The sequence below is a fragment of the Labeo rohita genome, chromosome 6 (assembly GCF_022985175.1).
Source record: "Labeo rohita strain BAU-BD-2019 chromosome 6, IGBB_LRoh.1.0, whole genome shotgun sequence".
Lineage (NCBI taxonomy): Eukaryota > Metazoa > Chordata > Actinopteri > Cypriniformes > Cyprinidae > Labeo > Labeo rohita.
Genome location: NC_066874.1, coordinates 35,548,182 through 35,569,277, shown reverse-complemented (window position 1 = coordinate 35,569,277; position 21,096 = coordinate 35,548,182). Strand labels below are relative to the sequence as shown.

At 44.5% G+C, this 21,096-nt stretch overlaps 2 protein-coding genes across 7 annotated transcripts in view; one reads left to right on the top strand and one right to left on the bottom strand.

Moving 5' to 3' along the window:
• Window positions 1-7,198, top strand: part of LOC127167060 (histone deacetylase 4) — a 30,726-nt gene extending 23,528 nt beyond the window's left edge. For all 6 annotated transcript variants that reach the window (XM_051112881.1, XM_051112880.1, XM_051112883.1 and 3 more), the window contains 14 exons: window positions 59-242; window positions 346-479; window positions 1,902-2,004; window positions 2,117-2,163; window positions 2,253-2,360; window positions 2,452-2,507; window positions 2,593-2,680; window positions 2,766-2,885; window positions 2,966-3,063; window positions 4,102-4,220; window positions 4,334-4,467; window positions 4,558-4,642; window positions 5,049-5,184; window positions 5,278-7,198. In XM_051112881.1, the coding sequence (XP_050968838.1) occupies window positions 59-242; window positions 346-479; window positions 1,902-2,004; window positions 2,117-2,163; window positions 2,253-2,360; window positions 2,452-2,507; window positions 2,593-2,680; window positions 2,766-2,885; window positions 2,966-3,063; window positions 4,102-4,220; window positions 4,334-4,467; window positions 4,558-4,642; window positions 5,049-5,184; window positions 5,278-5,317 (1,452 nt within the window). In that variant the 3' untranslated portion in view covers window positions 5,318-7,198. The remainder of the gene's footprint in view (window positions 1-58; window positions 243-345; window positions 480-1,901; window positions 2,005-2,116; window positions 2,164-2,252; window positions 2,361-2,451; window positions 2,508-2,592; window positions 2,681-2,765; window positions 2,886-2,965; window positions 3,064-4,101; window positions 4,221-4,333; window positions 4,468-4,557; window positions 4,643-5,048; window positions 5,185-5,277) is intronic.
• The window catches only part of aamp (angio-associated, migratory cell protein), a 52,868-nt gene extending 32,306 nt beyond the window's left edge, over window positions 1-20,562 (bottom strand). The window contains exon 1 of the mRNA XM_051112887.1: window positions 20,501-20,562. The gene's annotated coding sequence lies outside the window, so the exon portion shown is untranslated. The remainder of the gene's footprint in view (window positions 1-20,500) is intronic.
• Window positions 20,563-21,096: the final 534 nt, after the last annotated feature.

The following is a 21,096-nucleotide window of genomic DNA, read 5'->3' as shown; positions in this document are numbered from 1 at the left end:
GTCAGTGCATAGCACCTATAAAGTGTGTGTGTGTGTGTGTGTGTGTGTGTGAGAGCAGCAGGCCCTTCTCCTGGAGCAGCAGAGGATCCATCAGCTCAGAAACTACCAGGCGTCCATGGAGGCGGCCGGTGTGACGGTCAGTTTCCCAGGGCACCGTCCCCTGTCCAGAGCCCAATCATCTCCTGCGTCTGCCTCATTCATCAGTCCGCAGGAGCAGCCTTCCAAACCTCATTTTACCACAGGTGTGTGTCACATCATGCTGTCCTCTCTGTCACTTTAAAACACAATTCACAAGGACGAACCCTACAGTTAAAGTTTCTGTGTGGTTTGGGTGTTTTTGTCCAGGTCTGGTGTACGACTCTCTCATGCAAAAACACCAGTGCATGTGTGGCAACACTAACACGCACCCCGAACACGCCGGGCGCATCCAGAGCATCTGGTCTCGGCTGCAGGAGACGGGCCTGCGCAGCCAGTGTGAGGTGGGATACGTCTGATTAACGTGAAGCACTAACGACATTCTTGTTTGTACTGTAAGCCGTCTGTTGGGGTACAGTATTCATCTTTGGTCAAACATGCCAATGGTGAAATTTACTGGCTAAGAATATTTCTTAATGGCCATCATTTTCTTTTTTCTGTAAAAGCTATCTGGAGCTATTTGTCTGTTTCTGATGAACGGCTTGATGCATGAGCTGAATCGATCTCGTGTCTGTCACTGAAACTCCTTCTTTGCTATTTTAATGTGAGGAATATTACACAAAGTTCAGGGGAAAAAACATTTTCCTCTAAGATAGAAGTTGTTCAAAAACATGCGAGTCCCGTATTTCTCTCAAGCGGTTTAGTGTGAATCACTCATATCAAGTTTAAAGGAGAAGTTCACTTCCAGAACAAAAATTTACAGATAATGTACTCACCCCCTTGTCATCCAAGATGTTCATGTCTTTCTTTCTTCAGTTGTAAAGACATTATGTTTTTTGAGGAAGACAGGATTTTTCTCCATATAGTGGAATTTTATGGTGCCGCAAGTTAGAACTTCCAAGATGCAGCTTCAAAAGGCTCTAAAGGATCCCAGCCGAGGAAAAAGGGTCTTATCTAGTGAGGCGATCGGTTGTTTTCTAAAAATAAATAAAAGTACAATTTATATACTTTTTGACCCCAAATGCTCATCTTGTCTAGCTCTACGTGAACTCTGTTGATTCCGGTTCAGTACAGTTAGGGTATGTCGAAAACCTTCAAAATCATCCTTCATCTTTGCAGAAGTACTGACCCAGTGTTTACAAAGTGAATGCGCAGGGAGGGTCAAACCCCTTTTACAAAAAAAAAGGTAAAATAGTGATGTAGGGTGAATTTGAATTTGGAGGAGAAAATGAGATGGGAGTTCAGAGCTAGACAAGACGAACATTTAAGGTTAAAAAGTATATAAATTGTAAAAAAAAATTTGGAACATAATTGATCGTTTCATTAGATAAGACCCTTTTTCATCGGCTGGGATCGTTTAGAGCCTTTGAAGCCGCATTTAAACTGAATTTTCAAGTTCAAACTCACGGGCACCATATCAGTCCATGATATGGAGAACGTTCCGGAAACGTTTTTCTCAAAAAACATAATGTCTTTACAACTGAAGAAAGAAAGACATGAACATCTTGGATGACAAGGGGGTGAGTAAATTATCTGTACATTTTTGGTCTGGAAGTGGACTTCTCCTTTAAAACCGTCATCCTTAAAGTTAGATTAAAAGTTGCACTTCCAAATAATAGAGCTGCGTTTCAGTGGCGAGTGTTGGTTTTGGACTCTACTGTGGTTTTTATTTGGCTCAGACGCAGAGCTACAGGCAGTACACATCTCATGATGTGTCAGCAGGTGGTGCTCTTGTGCTCTAGTGAATCTCTGTCCTTTATTTTCAGTGTATCCGTGGAAGAAAAGCCACATTAGAGGAACTGCAGATGGTACATTCTGAAGCTCATGTCACGTTGTATGGGACCAACCCGCTACGGCAGAAACTGGACAGTAAGACACTTACAAGTCAAAATGGGGATCCTGCAATATTTTCTCAGACAGACACAGACTCTGTAAGTGTGAATGCACCTCTGATAAGTCATCCTCTCTCTGTCTGGCTCAGGTTCTGTCATCTCCATGTTCGTCAGGTTGCCGTGTGGCGGCATTGGGGTGAGTAGAAACGAAGTCCATCTCAACAATCTCTTCATCATTTGTGCAGCACGTGAGGAGGGTTTCTGCTCTCTTTCTTGTCTGTGAAGGTGGACAGCGACACCGTCTGGAACGAAGTTCACTCGTCGAGCGCGGCGCGTCTGGCCGTCGGTTCTGTGGTTGAACTCGTCTTCAAAGTGGCATCAGGAGAGCTGAAGGTCACCGTCTGCCAATGTCTTCCTCTCTTTGTGTGTATCAGTATGTCTTGTTTGATTTACGTAGAGCTGTGTGTCTCTCCCCTCAATGCAGAACGGTTTCGCTGTGGTTCGACCACCGGGACACCACGCAGAGGAGAGCACGCCCATGTGAGATGCGTCTCTGTGTTTGTGTCCTTCTGTTCTTTCTTCCAGTAGTCGTGTCAGTAACGCTGGTGCTCTCGTCCAATCGCAGGGGCTTCTGTTACTTTAACTCTGTTGCCATAGCAGCTAAACTCCTACAGCAAAGACTCAACGTCAGCAAAATTCTGATTGTTGATTGGGTGAGTTTATTTTGAAGAGCTATTTGGCACATTATTTTCTTTTCTCTGTGTTGAGCATTTAATCAGTTCTGTCGAACCCATTCAGGACGTTCATCACGGCAACGGAACTCAACAGGCGTTCTACGACGATCCCAGAGTTCTGTACATTTCGCTTCATCGGTACGACGATGGCAATTTCTTCCCGGGCAGCGGCGCTCCTGAAGAGGTAATGTGATGATGTGATGACCGAGTGGATTGTGGGAAGGTTTTTTTTCCCCTTACTTGCACGGCACTTCCTTTGAACAGGTGGGAAGTGGGCCGGGAGTCGGTTTCAACGTCAACATGGCGTTTACCGGAGGTCTGGATCCACCGATGGCCGACGCGGAATATCTCGCCGCCTTCAGGTAAAAGTGTCTCTCATCAAACACGTTCCTCTCGCTCTTCATTTGCTCGTTAGTTCAGTTCACTTTACCAGATCCGGTCATCGGCGATCAGCTGTTCGTGAGCCTGACACAGCGCCGGTCCACCAGTTTGAAAGACCAGATAAGAAATCCACAAACGCAGGAAAGCAGGCAAAACGAAAGCCTTGTGCCCAAGACCCTCACATACGCTCTGCAACACCGTTGTTCCTGCTCTAGAACAGAAACTGATCTAGACTGTTGATCAGAATCCAGTGAGATGTGAGCGATGTAGAAAACAGTGTAAATCACAACACTTCTCTACATTAGACACATCATTGAAATCCAACAGCTCTTGTGTTTAACTTGGGAAACGCTGCCAACGCTCATTTAGTGATGACCTACAGCTAATGATCCTGTGTGAAAATGTTTATGCATCATTTGTTCACTTAAAAATCTAAACTTAATGTTTAGAGAAAGAAAGAAATTATTTTTCCCCCTTGCATGTATTTTTATAGTGTAAATCTAACCAGTCCTGGAGATCTCCCAGTACTGCATGTTCTGAATGTCTCCCTTATGAAAGAGGTGTTTTAAATGAGAGAAACAGGGTGAGGAGGCCTCCAGGACAGGTGACTGGTGCAAATATATTATATTGTGTTATATACTTATTAGTGTTACATACTATAGTGTTTTTGAACCAAACTAACCCTAACAACAAACTGATTTCATCTGAATAATGACTGTTTGACTGTTTACCTATTGTCCTATTTTAAGAGACACCTTACAGGAGAATCTATTTGGATCACTGTAAAGCTGCTTTGAAACTGTTTGTATTGTATAAAGCATTATAGAAATAAAAATATGTTTTGAGAAATGTTTTTCATGTGTACACCTTTCTATAACGTTTTATACAATACAGATTGGTTCTTGTTTTGTAATATTTAGCACCAGGAACTGCACAATGTCTGTTTGTCATATAAATAACCTGCAGTCGAGTTTTGTTCATTAATGTGAAGGTTTGTGTCACTCATATTGACCTCACAGGACGGTAGTTATGCCGATCGCGAACGAGTTCGCGCCAGATCTGGTGCTGGTGTCGGCAGGGTTCGATGCGGTGGAAGGACACCCTCCTCCGTTGGGAGGCTATAATCTCACCTCCAAATGTAAGCGTCGCCTCTTTCCTTACTATGAACGAGAAAGCTGAACTCACTCGTGTCTAGCTGCGTTCGTTATTTGGATCGTTTCAGTAAAAGCCACCCGTGTGGTTGTGTGACAGGTTTAGGTCACCTGACGAAACAGCTGATGGGGTTGGCCGGGGGTCGTGTGGTCCTGGCGCTGGAGGGAGGTCATGACCTCAGGGCCATATGCGACGCGTCGGAGGCCTGCGTCTCAGCACTGCTGGGAATAGAGGTAAACTGAGTATTCATCATTCTTCGCTTGGTGAGTTTTCATTTGCGTAAGGCGACTTCTCTCACAGCTAGATTTGTGTGTGTTGAACAGCTAGAGCCGCTTTCAGCGGACGTCCTGAAGCAGAGACCCAATGAAAATGCCGTGAGCTCCATAGAGAAAGTCCTGGAACATCACAGTGAGTCATTCCGGTCTTCATTTCTTTTCAGCAAGAATCAAATGTCTGATCCCTGAATGTTCCAAGTTCAGTACGTCTTACAGTGGACGTCTACAGGGCGAAACGAACGAGAAAATGCAGTCTGACAGTTAGCGCTTTGATCACTTACTTACTTTCTGTGTAAAGATTTTTTATTTTATATACAGACCCCATTATCCAGAACGATCAACATATACTGTACACGTTATCATAACCCTGGGAATCAAACCCCAGATCTACGGCATGCTGAACTGTCACTGACTTTGGCTTGTTTTTCCAAACTGAAGGCCGAGTCGGTGACACACACACACACACGCGCGCTGAACTGACGCTGGAGCTGGAAGTTTCCTGTAGAGCTGATTGTGCGTCCTGTTCCCTCTGTGTTTAGGCAAGTACTGGCGGTCCGTCCAGCGGTTCACGTCCAGCGTGGGTTTGTCTCTGCTGGAGGCTCAGAGGGGCGATTCTGAAGAGAATGAGACTGTGACGGCAATGGCCTCTTTATCTGTCGCCGCCATGGAGAAAAGGTACAATCGTTTTCCCTACTTTCTACGCTCCATTTTTCCTCAGAACCATCTTTGGTTCTGTCATGTGACCATCTCTGTCGGGTTTCTCATCAGAACGGAGGACGAACCCATGGAAGAGGAGCCGCCGATGTAGGGAACGAGAGTTTTACCAAAGCTCTGAGCTCTTCTGGATCTCTGCGTCTGTTTGACTTGGTCTTGTCTGACGGAGATCCTCGCTGAGGGCGGCGTTGAGCGGAGAGAGAGAGAGGTCAGGGCATAAAGGCTAACTCGCCACGTTAGCGCTGTAGCCCGCTAGCACCGTGGCCCCAACGCAACGCGTTCAAGCTGAAGTCGCTTGAGCTGCTTGTTTTTGGAGATTTCTGTCCTATTGGCTCGTTACGCGCACACCTCGTCGCAGACGTCGGCCGGCGGATCATTCTGACAGAGGGATGGACGGAAAAACAGGGTCCAACAAACCCTCTACAGGCTCTAGAGACCCATTGTTTGTTTAGTAAGACACCAGGCGTACTTCACCACCATAAGCACTACAGCGTTTGACCACACGGTGGCGCCGCAACTCGTCAGCGCCGCTTCACAGATGTTTCTCAGAGAGTGAGTGCCTTTGTCGAGATCGCGACTGAATTCTGAGGAACTTTGCCTTAAGTCAGTAATGTCAAACACGTTACCCATAATTCCAGTGGGTTGACTGTTTGAAGAAGGGAAAACCTGTTCAGCATGTTTACTTGGACAGCGTTCGGTCCGAAACACACATCGTCTAGCGATGATTGACACTCTTTTGGTGTGGTTTTTGTCCAATGAGCTGTACAAAAACGCTGCAGAAAATGTCTGCAAATGACTCTCTGAACTTCCAGCGATGCTTAACAGTGGCTCGACATCACGCAATGTAGCTACACATAAAGCAGCTGAAGGTAGGCCTTGGTTTTTCCAAGTGGTTTAATGAGTGGCATGTGCATTTTAGAGGGGGAAAAAAAACCCAAAAAACGACAAAAGACCTGGACAGAAGCGAAGATCAGAAGATCTGACCAAAGCATGAGTTTGCATCTTGTGTTGCACCTTTGTCTAACACTAGTCTTGACCCGTGCGGCGTTCAACACGGATTACAAGGCCACGGCATATGTGAAATGGTTCTGTCTCTGTCCTCAAACCCGTTTGTTGGATTATTCTTGGGGTAAAAGAACCGGACAAGAGAAGACAGTGTACCAAAACAGCTTGTGTTCCTCCTGAGCCAAACCAACCTTGTAAAAAGGAAGCCGCAACTTGCTAATGTTGGAAACCCCCAAGCATGAGGAGGGATCGGTACCTACAAAATCAATTTCAAATATGCATGTGAAATGTTAATTTTATTTGCCTTCTCAAATGAACCTTGAGCCTCATCTCTCCACAACAGTTTCACCTTTAAAAGAATCCAGTTCATCTCTTTACAACTCCTGTCAACTGTTAAAATGCTCAGTTTTTTAGTTCAGTTACTGGTTATTTTTGAGGTTTTAGTAATCAATTAGTCATTCCTGTGTTGTAGAGTTTTATTTTATTTTTTTATTTTCTTATTTGTACTTTTTACTGGACTTTGCTTATTTTGTGCTAGTGGATTTTAGTTTCATTATTTGCATTACATTTGGTACCATGTACTTTATGTTTATGACGTGTTCATGGGTTTTTAACCATTCAGTCACAATGACTGATTGTGTACTTCCATGTTTTGTTCATAGTAGATTTGTTAATGAAAGAAAACTTAAATATATGAATATGAAAAACTGTTGGTCACCTCTGTTCTATTTGCATGGATTTGTGTTGTAAGCAGCACATCCTGGTCTCAAATATACAAAACCTTTTTTTTGAGAGAAAGAGTTTAGGAGTATGTAACAATCAGCTCTGTCAGTGGAACGAATCTGATAAACATACCTGATGATCAGTGATTTTCGCTTTTTGGTGAAAGTGCTGCCTGCTGATTTTAGAGAGAAACAGTATGTCTATGACAATGATTCAACTAAAATAAAAAAAAAAAAAAAAAAAAAAATGATCCAAAGCATTCCGAAATAAAACAAAACATAATTAAATAAATTATATATAATCTGTAACATGCTTGGTTTGTTGTACTATTAGTACTATAGTACTTTATTCAAACGTTTAACTAAATGCTAAAACTCCCACAACCTTGTCACTTTTGAATAAAGTTGGAGAAGTAAAAAACCCTCATAATTCATCACCTGCAACGTGTTCAGCACGGGGACATAACGAGCATGTTTCACAACACAAACTGATGTAAACCTCCATTTATGGATTAAAATGAAATAAAGCTGTGCCAATGTTCACAAATTGTTATTAAATTGATTTTTTTTTACTTGTATATTTAATTGTTTATTTTAACCCTTTGGTTGTGTTCGGGTCAAATTGACCTGGAAAAGATTTTCTTTTTCCCGAAAATACTAGTCAATGTTATCGCATTGGACTCAAAATTACTGACTTTGTTCACACAGGGTATAAGTACTTCTCTGAATTTTTTGTGGGTTTTATTTCACTTAACACTTAATTTCACTTATTTCACTTTATTTCCCGGTCAAAAATGACTGGACTCCAAACAACTGCTTATAAATCTCTCATTTTGCTATATTGTCACTAAAGATTGGGTTCATTTTTTTGTCAACTTTTCTTTCATTTAAGACTGGTTTTGTGTTTCTATTTGCGTCTGATTAATCGTAGGCCTCATTTTTCTGAGTGTAGGTACCTCGTTTTTTGAGTGAAAAAATATTTTTTTATGAATAATTTTCACATATGAGATAAAGTATGAAAATTTGCAGTTTATCACACTAGTGTGCTTTAACGTTTAATCAGGAAGTTTACTTTTAAATGCTTTTATTTTGTATAAAATTGCAAAAAGTCACACTTGTCAAAAATGGCCAGCCATTGAAAGTGAATGGGGAAGATCACAAAAAAAACAGGATCTTTATTTTGAAATTATTTTATTTTTGATTCTATTTGTTTGTAAACTTTCGTCTACTCTGTGAGAACATGAAAGCCTCAAAACCCAGACTAAAGACAAGGCAGTTTGAGCGTGTGAGAGGTTTATCACAGAGAGAGTTATCATAAAAGCATATTGCATCCAGTTCAAGATAGGATGAAATAAATATAATACTCACAATAGTTTGTGTGAGATAGGGTGAGTATACAAGCATCCATACACGCACAGGTCCAAGGCCTTTATGTTTGCAAGCACAAAATGCTCTTGAACACTAGTTGTTTCTCTTACTTTCATTCTTCCCCATTCACTTTCAATGGCCAGCCATTTTTGACAAAAATTCGGACCGAATTTTGTACAGTTTCGCCCATTTTCAGATAAATGAGGCCTACGATTAATCAGATGCAAATAGAAACACAAAATCATATATATACACACCACTAGTTAATTGGGTTGAATGCTGACTGCGCTCCTCTCGTGTTAATTAGGTTGAGTCGAGTATCATGCCGATGAACATTATGGACTGTTCTGGAACCCAATTACTCTGTGTCGTTCACAATAAGTCCCAGTCTCTGAATATGCTCCAGCAAAATCCTGGTGTTGTGTTGAGCATGTTGCTTTGTTGGGGCACAAAGCAACCAATCGTCTACATAGGGCAGGGTCCTGAAAGCTGAATCTCAGGAACTTACTGTGTTGGGGAGCAATGGGAACATGAAAGTATGCATCCTTCAAGTCCACACCTAATAAACCAGTCTCCTTCCATCACAGACCAAAGAACGTCGACTGTGTGTAACACGAAAAAGAAGAGACTTTAGGAACACATTTAAGTGGTGTAGATCCAGAACTGGCCAAAAACCTCCATCCTTCTTCGGAACGAGGAGGTATGTGGAGTAAAACCCGTCCCAATGACTGAGGGGAGAAAATTTTTCTATGGCTCCTTTCTGCAACAGTGAACAAATTTCTAGTGACAGGGCCACACAAATGGTTGGATCCCTGACAACTGTCACAAGGATTCCTGTAAAGGTGGGAGGCCGGCGTCTGAACTGCAAAGGGTATCCCCTGCTCACAGTTTACCGAACCCAAGGGTCGGACACTGACGTAACCCTAACCCCTAAGCCACTGCCGTGGTCCCCACTGATGGTGACTGTGAAAAAAGCGACGTCCCTGGGCCTCTTCAGCCCCTCTTTGTCATTGTGGTATCTGAGGTTAAGAAATATTGTGGTGACGCAGTCGCTGCTCCACAATTGAGTAGCGTGGAAAAGCAGGAGCCAGGGGCATCCTAAAAGAAGGTGCCCATGGGGCCTGGGTCAGCTGTCACGTGGCTTTGGACAACTTAATTCTCTTCTCTAAATACCTCAGAGACATTGTGGCCAGAAAGATGTCCTGCCACAATTGATCGCTCCCTCAGCGTCTTCTAACAATCTTCAGGCAATCTTGTCTAAGCAAGCCATACCTGAGCTGACAGATAACACTTTCTGCTCAAGCTATATAGGCTACTGACTCGTATGCATTCTTCAACAATGCGTAAGTATGTCCAACGTTGTGCACTTGGGCAGCGTACATTGCCTCTTAGTGCTTCATCAGGTGACACCACCAGTGCTGCTACTGGCTGTTCGATCTCAGGTGCCCCACTCCAATGGAATCAGGTTTGGCCACTGAAGCTGGAATATGGGCTGTCTTTGACCTCCTTCTGGCTACACTGGAACTTGCAAATGCACTGGAGAATTCTTGCACAAAGTCTTTACATGATGGCATCAAAAAAACAAAACAGAGGCTTGCCTGCAAAACACATTGGTCTGAACAGGCTGAACAGGAAATCTGTCTAGCCCCGAACGTGCAACTGCCGTCTGTAAAACAGATGAAGCATCATCTGGAGAAGATGGGCCTATGCCCGATGAATGCTCAGATGACAGAGCTTGATCCACCTGCAACACACAGGCTGGAAAAGACATCCTGTTGGTGGGTTTGGATGACAGGTTTGGTCATGACTTCATGGAGAAATTGCAAATTATATGCACTCATTGAAATGGCATCCGGATCTGGATGTTCAAGAACACGCTCATCTTCTGGTGTGTTGTCTACAGTCGTGGCTGGTACCGGAGGTCGTAGAGATTAAAAGACAACATTTCAGCTCTGCCATTTCTGAAGACAGCAAATGTTCTGATTCCAAAGTTTTCTTCTTTGCTGGTGGAGCTCCAGCAGCCGCTGATGTGCAGCATTTTTGAACACAACACGGGGCTGAATCATATTGTGCAAGGCTAGCTAGCAGTCGAATTAGGATCCAGTTCGGTAAGTTGAAGCGGTCTCTCAGACATCGGTAGCACGCTACAACGCAAACACGGAACAGTCAAAGCCTCTTTTAGATGCTGAATCCCTAAGCACGAAGGGCAGTGATTTTGTCCATCATTGGGAAGAAGTGTGTTAGGATGCAATTTGCAACTCGGTGGAAAGTCAGAGATAGGCGAACCGTGAGCCACGGATCCGTCAATAATACATCCTCGGTTAGCACCGTAGGAACTCAAACTGTAATCATACCAGCGCAGGTGGTTGGCGAAAAATCCTCAGATAGAACCTAAAGATTATTATCCTGAAAACAGACTCGGAATCACCCAAAATTTAACCTAACCTGCCATCGGATAGAACAGAGTGGCATACATAAGCACAACAGTGATATGCAACAAAAAACACTCAAAAATATAGGTTTGTGCAATCGAGACCAGCCACCGGATAGTTCCATGAAGCACAGGGTATAGCTGACACAAACAATTAAATATAATATGTACTTGCGCAATAAAGAAAGAGAAATCCAATATCAGTCCTGAAGGCATCGCAGAGAGCACTGACAGAGCTTGGGAAGGTGAATCCTTGCTGCTCAGCTAAACTGGACACGACTAAACGACCCATCACAGCGAGAAGCAAACAGAGGCTGGGCACCGAACTACTGCGGCTTATTGCCTCGTGGCTCAGTCGGTGTTGACTTTCTCGACCTGTTCTAACTGACGCTGCGATTATCCGCTAGTGCTTAGCACCATCACTGGTGGTCAGGAGGAATGAAACGGAACTAACGGTTTAACAGACAGCAGGAAAGTTTAGACTCACAGCTCTGTCATTCAGTCCAAAAAATGTAGGACCACAACCTTCACGCCTCATTAAATGGATGTCAAAAACATTGTTTTCAAGCAGCTTCCTATGTGTGTTCTGAAGCAATCAGGATTATATCCAAATATTTATATTTACAACCTGGTTTTACTTAAAACTGGAAAAACCCATACGGAAGTCTGGGGGAACCTGTGGAGAATCAGTATTTTGACGTCACGGCTGCAGGACTCTATGTGGATAAAGTTAGCACTCTTAATAAACAAACAAAGACAAGAACATCAAAACCGTGTCAGTAACTAGTTCAAGCACCTGAACAGGTAACGGCTCAGACGACTGAAACATGATTCTTTAATAAAATATATACAATATAAAAACAACAGGATCATGATTGAAGAAGCTGTGAGCCCCGTCTTTCCTGACCAACACATCTCCATCGCACCGACGCTGACAGGCTTGATCATATTTCCCTTTCTAGAATTTACATGGACTCAAACAACAGATTAATAACTATAAATGTGTCAATAAAGAGACGGTCCGCGTTCTTTCTGGATTATAATTACTGAGAGGCATATTAAGCTGTTTTTAACGCAATTAGTCATGACTCTGTGGACTTGATCAAGTCTGATCTAGTATTTAAAAGGCTGTCAGGAAAAACTCTGCTGCCCTCTTCTGGAAACAATGAACAAACACACATTCATGTCAAATCAACATAAACTTCAGGACTTTGAAAGCATCTCAAATACCTGAAAGTCCCTGAACTCCACATAAAGAGTCTAGACTGAAATTATGAAACAATGGAGCTTGAAATTGTAACACCTGTGATTTGCAATGATTGCCAGATCATTTACAGTGCATTTGGAACAACTATTGTAAACAAACCTCAAAACAACCAAGCAGAATATGCATGTGCTTAACTTACAGCTCATATTAGCTGTGTTGATGTGCATTCACTTGATATACAGCCAGTGACATTAGACAAATAAAATGGATGTAGAAAAGTGAAAATGAAGCGAGTGACACCCACACGTACGCGCACACAAGCACAGGAGCGCTAATGCAGCACCTAGCAACGGCGCACGTATCCTTCAGTCAGTGGGAATGTGAGTTTGTGTGAGTGAGACTCGTTCTGAGAGAGTCAGCGTCTTCTGACTACAATATAATGTGCTGGTGCGTCGATAATGTCGGAACGCCTTTTTATAGCACAATTCCGACTGAAACACTTTATGCCACATTCTTTACAAACACTAATGCATCTACAGACTTTTAGCAGTTTGAGTTTTTTTAGATTTGAAATCAGTAATTCACATTTATGAAGAACCAAACTGATGCTGTATGTATTGTTAGAAAGCTAAAACTGAAGCACTGCAGGATAATGCTAGTCATTCACACACTTTAGTTTCTTTCAAGGCTGTAGTTATTGGAGTTATTGGAATATCTGTGATAAAAGTGTTTTCAGGCAGCAATAAAACAATGATACAAAGAATCCTCTCACACACAGCTGTAGTGTAGGGTTAATCTTTCAGTGGAGACACAACAACTGCAGGCTACAATTACACTAAAACTTTTAAAACTTTCCACATTTGGGTCATTCATATATATATATATATATATATATATATATATATAAATATAAATATAAAGTGAATGTGGAAAGTTTATTTATTTATTTATTTACATTGTATAAATTTCATATCCATCATATATTTGTCCTGTTTGTTTAAGGCTGTTGCATCTCAAATAGACCATAAATGACCTTAATGGTGATTTACCAATGACTAATCATCTTTTTCACCATCAATAGACCAAGATCTTCCTCAGAACTCAAGATTGGCAAAAGTTTCCAAAAAGGTGAAGAAAGAGCTGCTCAGAAGCCTCAGATCTCATCGCTGAAATTAAATGACAAACAACAAATGATGAACAATCAGTCAAATTACTCTCTCCAGATCAGCTCAGCTGAGGATGTTTTTTCTATCCAATTAATCTAAACAAACAATCCAGATGTGTGTCAGAGCGCATTACAACCCTACCCAACGCTGAGCGCCGGGTCGACCTCCCAAACACACAATTAACCGCCCACACTCATTTCACACTGCTAATTAATGACAGACGCTAATCCGCGCGCACACACACACACACACACACACACACACACACACTCACCCCTATCTAAATGAAGAGACACCACAGGCAAACAACAACAACAAAAAAAACTTCCAACTGAAGATGTCCACAAATGTCCCTGAAGGGAGGTTTTGTCAGATTGAACTGGAAACACATTTGGACCCAAACTGCAGCTAACACACACACACACACAGGACCTGGTTCTGGATGGGTTAGTGAAGAACTCTTCAAGCTCTCTCTGCTTAAACGCTCCATTTGTTGCCATGGCAACAGCACCATTCCTGGCAAAAGTTCTGGCTCAAACCGCTCTCAGCCTCCATTTGTTTAACATACGAAACAAAAAACGGAGCAATCCCAAGATGCAACAGCTGACCCTTTACGAGGTCATTCTACTGCCAGTAAAAATAAACACAAATCAATTCGAAGGGGCATGTCAGCGTATATGTGAGCGTTTATCTATTCATATCGCAGCGTGAGCCTGAGGGCACATTGAGAGCGAGGGAGATGAACATTTGGAAAAGAGATCTTGTTTTTAAAATGATTGGACTATGTTAAAACAGCATTCTAGTGTTCACTGTAAGCTCTTCACAACTGTCATTCGCTGATAAGTATTCATTGCTGGTCTCAATCGGGTCCCGAGAGGTTTTTAGGGCTCCGGCCCTGCCTTACTCTAGTATCTAGTAGTGGTTTATTACTCATGAACTTTAACAGATACAACGGATGGATTGTGCCTTGCGGCAGCAAGTAAAGGCTACTTGGGAATGAAGTTTGTTCTTCTTGTATTGTAGGGACAGCAAACACACAGTGCTTTGACGAGAAAAGATCTGTGAAAGAAACCGAGATACGGCACTGAAAGTGAACTCCGTCAACAGGATGGACACAGTGCTCTATTTTTATTACACTGACACATCCATGTTCTGAATTATTTTCAAGACTTTAAACATCAGGTTTCTGTGTTTCATGAGAGCGTCCTAACACACAAACCAAGATGCACACGCGTGTGAGCGTTTCTCACGAGAGCGGCTCCGTGACGATGGCGTCTTTCTTTTCGACAGCAGCAGGGACAGTTTGCAGAGGCGTCGACTCATGACTATTCATCAGCACTCGGATCTCGCCAGAAAATTCAAATGACACCGCTGATATTCTCAACCCTCTTCAACACGCCGATCTCTCTGCGTTTATGGAAGCTTTTGAGTAAAGAGAGATGCAGAACACAAAAAAAAAAAAAAAAAAAAAGATGGAGAGACCTCCAGCTGCTGTCGTCCTCCTCCAACGGCTTTCGAGCGGGACGCGGCGGCGAGGAGGCGTGCGGTGGGGTAGACCGACGAGAGGATAAAAGAGACGCCCACTCGCGCGTGAATCACAGCGGCGGCAGAAGACGACGAGACGCAAACACACAGAAGCAGCTGCTGCAGCGCAGGGGAGGGTCACAAACACTGCTACTACTTCAGCCGCAATCACCTACAAGTGCAAGGATGTGAAAGAACGGTGTCAAGGCCAGACGCTGTGGCCTCGGTTGCGGTCAGCCGTCACCTCTCACAAACCGCACGGCGCCCACCGGCGGCCCACACGCTTCGCCCACACGCTCCAGATAGACGCTCGCTGCTTCACTCAGTCGAGTAACCTTGAGGTGAATATACACTAGAAGAGTTCTTTTACAATCAGTGATGAATCTGCAGCAACAGGCAAGTCTCGCTACGTCCGCTCTAGAGCGGTTATAGCTGACAGGAACAAGGGTGACCGTCAGCATCTGATCATTTCATGCTGAATTTGGGCCGTCACCAGATATGACATTTAGAAACATAATAACAGGGAATCTCCGTTCGTACCAGCAGAAAGCAGCTCAGTTGCAATTGTGCGCGTTTGCAGGGATCTGCCGTGCAGACCACAGCCTCGGCAACACGCTAACGCTACTCTGTTGCCTGGCGACCACGAGGCCGAGCATCTCCAAACCGTCATGCGGGGAAACTTCCCGAGCCGCTCGTTTCTGACCCGTTCTGCGATTTGCTCCACGACGGCGCACGTTTCCGCTCGTGAGCTCTATAGCTTTCTTTTAGAATCGGTGATGGGCGCCTGCCACGTCGCTCTGCAGGAAGCCCAGCACATGACTCTGGACCGCGGGTCTGGACAGGTTAATCATCAGCGCTCACGGGACCAGCATTTGTCCTTCTGAGCGGCACTTCACCATTTACACTACTCGGGGTTGCCATGGTTTCTGCAGTAATCTTTGAGCGAGTCCCGAAGCTTCCTGCCAATCAAGGTCACGGCGCGACAAAGGCACGAGCCCCGGCGGATGACAAACCTCCCGTTTAGCACAGCGTGCCACATCTGAGCTATAATTGCAGTGAACACGGCCTCTGAAAGGCCAGATTCACAGACAGAGGAACAGATTCGGAACGCGAACCGGCCGAACCCCCAGTTCGTGTCGGCGAGGTGAATTCTGGATATTGTTTCTCCTCTTCTCTGCGTGTCAGTAGTTTGTGGGGATGAATAAAGCGAGAGCATCGCCACCTCTCATTCTCTACAGTGAGGCAGCGATGGGCTTCCTGCCAGCGAACGCCCACGCAATCCTGTATAATTCCTCACTCAAACACACTCAAATTTACTGAAACCTACAAAGCCGCCACAGTCAGACCCTGCAAGAAACACAGAACGGGGTCATATCGAAAAACATCAAGCGTTCAGTTCATTAATACCAGTGTAAATCAATCGTACCGAATGGTAATTTGTAACATTACATCGCTAGCACATCTGCTACCGATAGGAATGATATTAGCGGAAAAAGGACGTCTTGTCTTTGTCTTTTTTGAATGTTAATTTCAGTCAATATTTTAAAGTGAGCACGCAAAATATGAAAGACGTATTTGCGTGATTACGATAATCGTGCCGCTCAAAGAGGAAATTTGTTTAGTTGTTTTCCTGGTCCAATCAGAGCGACGCTTCAGCGATTGTGTATTTAGTGTTTATTGTGTTGTTTTGCCTCTACAGCAGACTGAACCGTGAGTCAGGTTCACATGACGCCTACACAGTCGCCCACACATACACCCACGGGCCGTATGCACACACGCACACGCTCACGCTCACCCACTACACCCTTCAGCCATGTGAGGAGCCCTGCGTCCATCACTACAGCAAAAACAACCATCAAAACTGAATCACCAGCAGAAACAGAATCACACAGGAAAATACTGCTCACACAATCTACAGAAAGCACGTTCAGAGAGGAGTCTGCGATCTGACGCCTCCAGACGCGAGAGCAGGTGTACGTGAAGATGGAGAGATGGTGACAACAGATCCCATCCCACTTTCTGCTCTTAATATTGTCCGTCTTGTTGCGTCTGAAAGCTCTGCCTGTGTCGCTCTGCCATTATCAGGGTTGCTGGTAATTATTTCAAAGCGAGTCTAAGTTGACTAGTTCTCCTCCTCTGCAGTCTGAAGTGTGGAGCGACACACATTCTCTCTTCATCTCCCACTCACATTTTAATCTGTTAACCAGCACCAGAATACTAATGAACCCCGCCGCTGGCGATGGGTTCGAGGGTAATTTTACGTTAAGAACTGAACCGTGTCGACATGCGATCCGAGTCAGTTCGGGTTAACGGGCGAACCGAGCCACGGGCGATCGTCGGCGTCTGTCGATCACGGTTTCCCGACCCAAAGAACCGCGCTGGGTTCAGCTCCGACTAGGACCGAAAAGAGAATCTGTTCTCTACTGCGACTGCTTTATTTAGTCCTGCGGCGAAACACCGGCAGGTTGAAGGCGGCGCCGCTCTTCACGCCTCTCTGGTGAAACAGAAGCACTTAATTTATTCTAATTTGATGTGACCTCAATGATCTTGACACTTCGTAACCCACTCGGTTTGAAGGAAGAACGGACGGGAAGTCTGATATCGAAGGGCTACAGACCAACTCGGCGATTAGACACGACCCGGTGTAACGTTCACCCAAACGCATTAAAGCCCGCGTAAGATAATGCCTCTATTAATTAATGGAGGGTGAAACATAATTAGCTCGGGCCGTCCTCTGCCGCGGCTCCATTAGACGGCGATGTAGGAATGGAAGTGCTCTCGTGGGCGGCTGTCGGTGTAAATGTGCTGTTGTATATGTATGTTGAGTGTGAGTGTGTGAATCAGGCTATTTGTGAGTGTGTTGGGGGCTGAGAGCCCTTGAGAGAGTGTGTAGGCAGGGGTCCATACACACACACACACACACACGGGGGTGGAGAGGTATATGGAGTTAAGCCTGTTCACCGCCTGCCGATTGATCACTTGTGTGAATAAGAGAGAAAAACACAGTGTGTGTGTGTGTGTGTGTGTGTGTGTGAGAGAGAGAGAGAGAGAGAGAGAGAGAGAGAGAGAGAGAGAGAGAGAGAGAGGAAGACACTCAATAGAACGAGTGATTTTATATCACAGTGAGAAATACGTCTGCATGTAGAACAGCTCACTTCAGATCATGCCAGAAAAAGCCGACAACAGGAAAAAAGAAAAACAGAGGAGAATGAAAAAAAGAAGAAAAATGCGGAAAATACACGGGATCGAATGTGTTGGTGCCGACACCTCAGGTAAGACCCCTTTATCAGTGTGTGTGTGATTGAGTATTTACTCTTTAATTCAATAATCTCCGTTCACATCACTCAATCTGAGACTTCATGAAGTCTGTGCTTCCAGAGTCAGGAACAGGAAACACTGAAACAGAAAACACACCGATTAATGTGTGGATTTGTGGGTCTGAAGATGGACTGAGATGACACCATCAGAAACACTGGCCGTCTCACAGCTGAAGAGCTCTGATGATCTGAGAACAGTGAGATCAGAAATCACTCCAGATCAAATCACTGCATGTATATGTATATGTATATGTATATGTATATGTATATGTATATCCCGACTATGTTTCAGTTATACGAACCTGTAATCACAGTCAAGGAGTTTGAACTCGTGTTTCTCTCCAGTTTCAGCAGCAGAAGTTCGAGGGGAAAACAGGCGCGTTCACGTGAACGAAGGTAAAGCAGCAGAGGTAAATGAGGTAAATGTTCCTTTCATTCTGTTTGTCGTTCAGATTCGTCCTGTACATCACTACTGTTAAAACAACGACGGGCTCGACGTGTACCGATTATCACGTACGGACGCATGTTTAAGCTTTAGGAAGATTGCAAAAGTTCGAGCACGTTAAAGACTTAATCGGTCCTGCAGAATCGCCTCAGAGCGATCGGTTAAGCTCGGCGTTAACGGAAGAGCGCGAGGCGCGGCGCGAGAACCCGGTCGCGCGCTGTAGTTTGTCGAGTTCGTTTGTGTCGCGAGTGTGAGCGCGCATGATGGTCAGCGTGTGGTAATGACTAGTCTAGTGCGCTAACTAGCTTTGGACATCGAAAACATCTCGACGCTTCGGCGAGTGACACTTTAAATAGTGTCCCGGCGGAAGGAAACGGTTCACGGTACACGGTTTTACAGCCGCTTCTCATCCACAAAGCTGTGCGCATGTATTCAAGAAACATCTATTAAACCAGCCACAGTTACAGTCCGTCTTCATGCTGAAGGTCAGTTTGATTTCACGTGATTTTAAGTAACTGCGTAAACTCATCGTGCATTCGAACAGCTCATTTGAATCTGCTAATGATCAACACCTGCTACAAACAAATGCTGCATTGATCGCACGTTTCCTTCGGCACGGTCGGCTGTGACAATTTCATAGATGACCATCAGTGTTAAAAGCATTCTGTGGCCTCAGTGTATTCATAATAGCCGTTAATGCAGGACATGACAACAGTTATGATGAATGTTTGACTCATGATCTTGAAATCTGATGTTGTTTCTCTGAACATGTTGAACAGATTCATCCAGTAGAAACCAGACATCAGGATGAAAAAGACCAGACAATACATACGTATGTACACATACTTGCACTGGCTGAAGAAACGAGGGAAAAATGCTTCGTTAAACCTGCTGCACTTTTGGTAGATTGGCTCAAGTGAAGCAGATCTGAAAACAAAATCCAAACGGCACCCTATCAGATGCAAGGGACTCAAATGAAATAACAATACAAGCTTTTGATTTGCCACCATGCCTGAAATAGTGACCACAAAAGGCCACTTGAGACGTATCAGTCCACACTGTGCGTTTGAGAGCATCTCTGTAAATATATTTTGCCAAAACAGACACAGACGCTGTCGCCCACACGGAGAGTCATGGGATACAGGAGCTGAGCAGCAGTCGCAGGAATGGTTTGACAGACTTCAGTTGTAGCTGTAGTGAAGCGTCCATTAGATCGAAACTAATGTAACCAGTACTACAGCTGCTCACCACACATGTGAGGCGGATCCGAACGTACTCTAGTACGATCAAGCTTCAAAGCATAAGATCTAATGTAGTTACAGCTGATGAGTGTTTTTTCTAGACTACACAACACCACCTCAGGTGTTGCCTTTTGCTTTTCTACATGGTAAAAATTCTGAAGGGCATAGTGCTGAAAACCTGAATTAGTGACCGAGTGTGACTGCACTGGAAGCAGTTGTTTTCTATTGAATCAGCATGCTCTGCTCTGCCTCCTTTAGTTGAATAATGTTATAATTCACTTCTCGTTCATGTATACGAGGAGTTTCTCCAGCACAGCTACAGCAAATGACATTCCTTTGTTTCTCAATGAATGGTGCCTCTGACCTTCCCATTGAGAAAATACCACGGTAAGCTCCGCCCCCCTGACACGATAGGTCAGAGCGAAGAGGCGCCGCCCCCCCGAGCTCCCGCCTCTCTTTAAAGGGGTCGGACCGGCAACATGTGACTCGATTACAGCGTGGGAGTGAAAAGGGGAGAGAAGAACAGATCAGGACAGGAATGAGGGGAAACTGGAGGAGAGGAACGAAAAAGAAAGACAAAGCTGGAGATATAATGAAGACAGACGAGAGTTTTCCACTGGATGAATGTGAGTACTGCTACATTTTGCTACGTCATCACGGTTTTATTGTGCCAAGCAGATACGACGACACTCGGGACACATTATTGCGATGGAAAAATAGAGAAACGGGATGAAGCTCTGCCGAAAACACGAGCGTTTGTGGACCGAGGGGTCTGATGGCACCTGCCTCACCGGCGGCCCTTTGAAGCAGATTACTCATTAAACTCAAGATGGATGCCGACAAAGACTAACCTTAACCTGCTGCTTCATGCTTTCACAGGGTGAAATTCCAGCACTGCTTCCCCGACAGACGTCAACACTCCAGGTCGGGTTCACTGGGAAGGAAGAAAAAGAACACGGCAAAACGGGAGGTCCGCAAACAGGTATCTCGCGTCACGTTCGATTGTGCAATTGTTTGCCGACTCAAGATAGCCAGCGAGGAACAGGTTTAGGGTCAGACGAGAGAGAAACAGTGAGAGAGACAGGCTGGGAAGAAGAGAAACGAGCGCAAAGGGAAGAGGCCGCAGACGAGAAAAAGCATCCACGAAGCGCCGCTCCGTTCAAAGGCTTCACGAAATATCAGCTTTCACAGCAAACGTTCACCCGATGGGCCGGAGCACCTGCGGCTCCCGACGACCTGAAGGATCCCGCCGATCATCTGTCGCTCGTGCGTTTGTCCGTCACACCTGAAAGTCCAAGAGAAACTCATTTAGCAATCCCATAAACCTCATGAGCGGCTTTGACCTGAAGCGGCGTGTCCTGCGGCCGGACGCGTTCAGCTCCGCAGTCTAGAAGCAGATTTAAATGAGCGGCTAATTCTTGTGTAATTATCATTCGTGTGGTTTTGA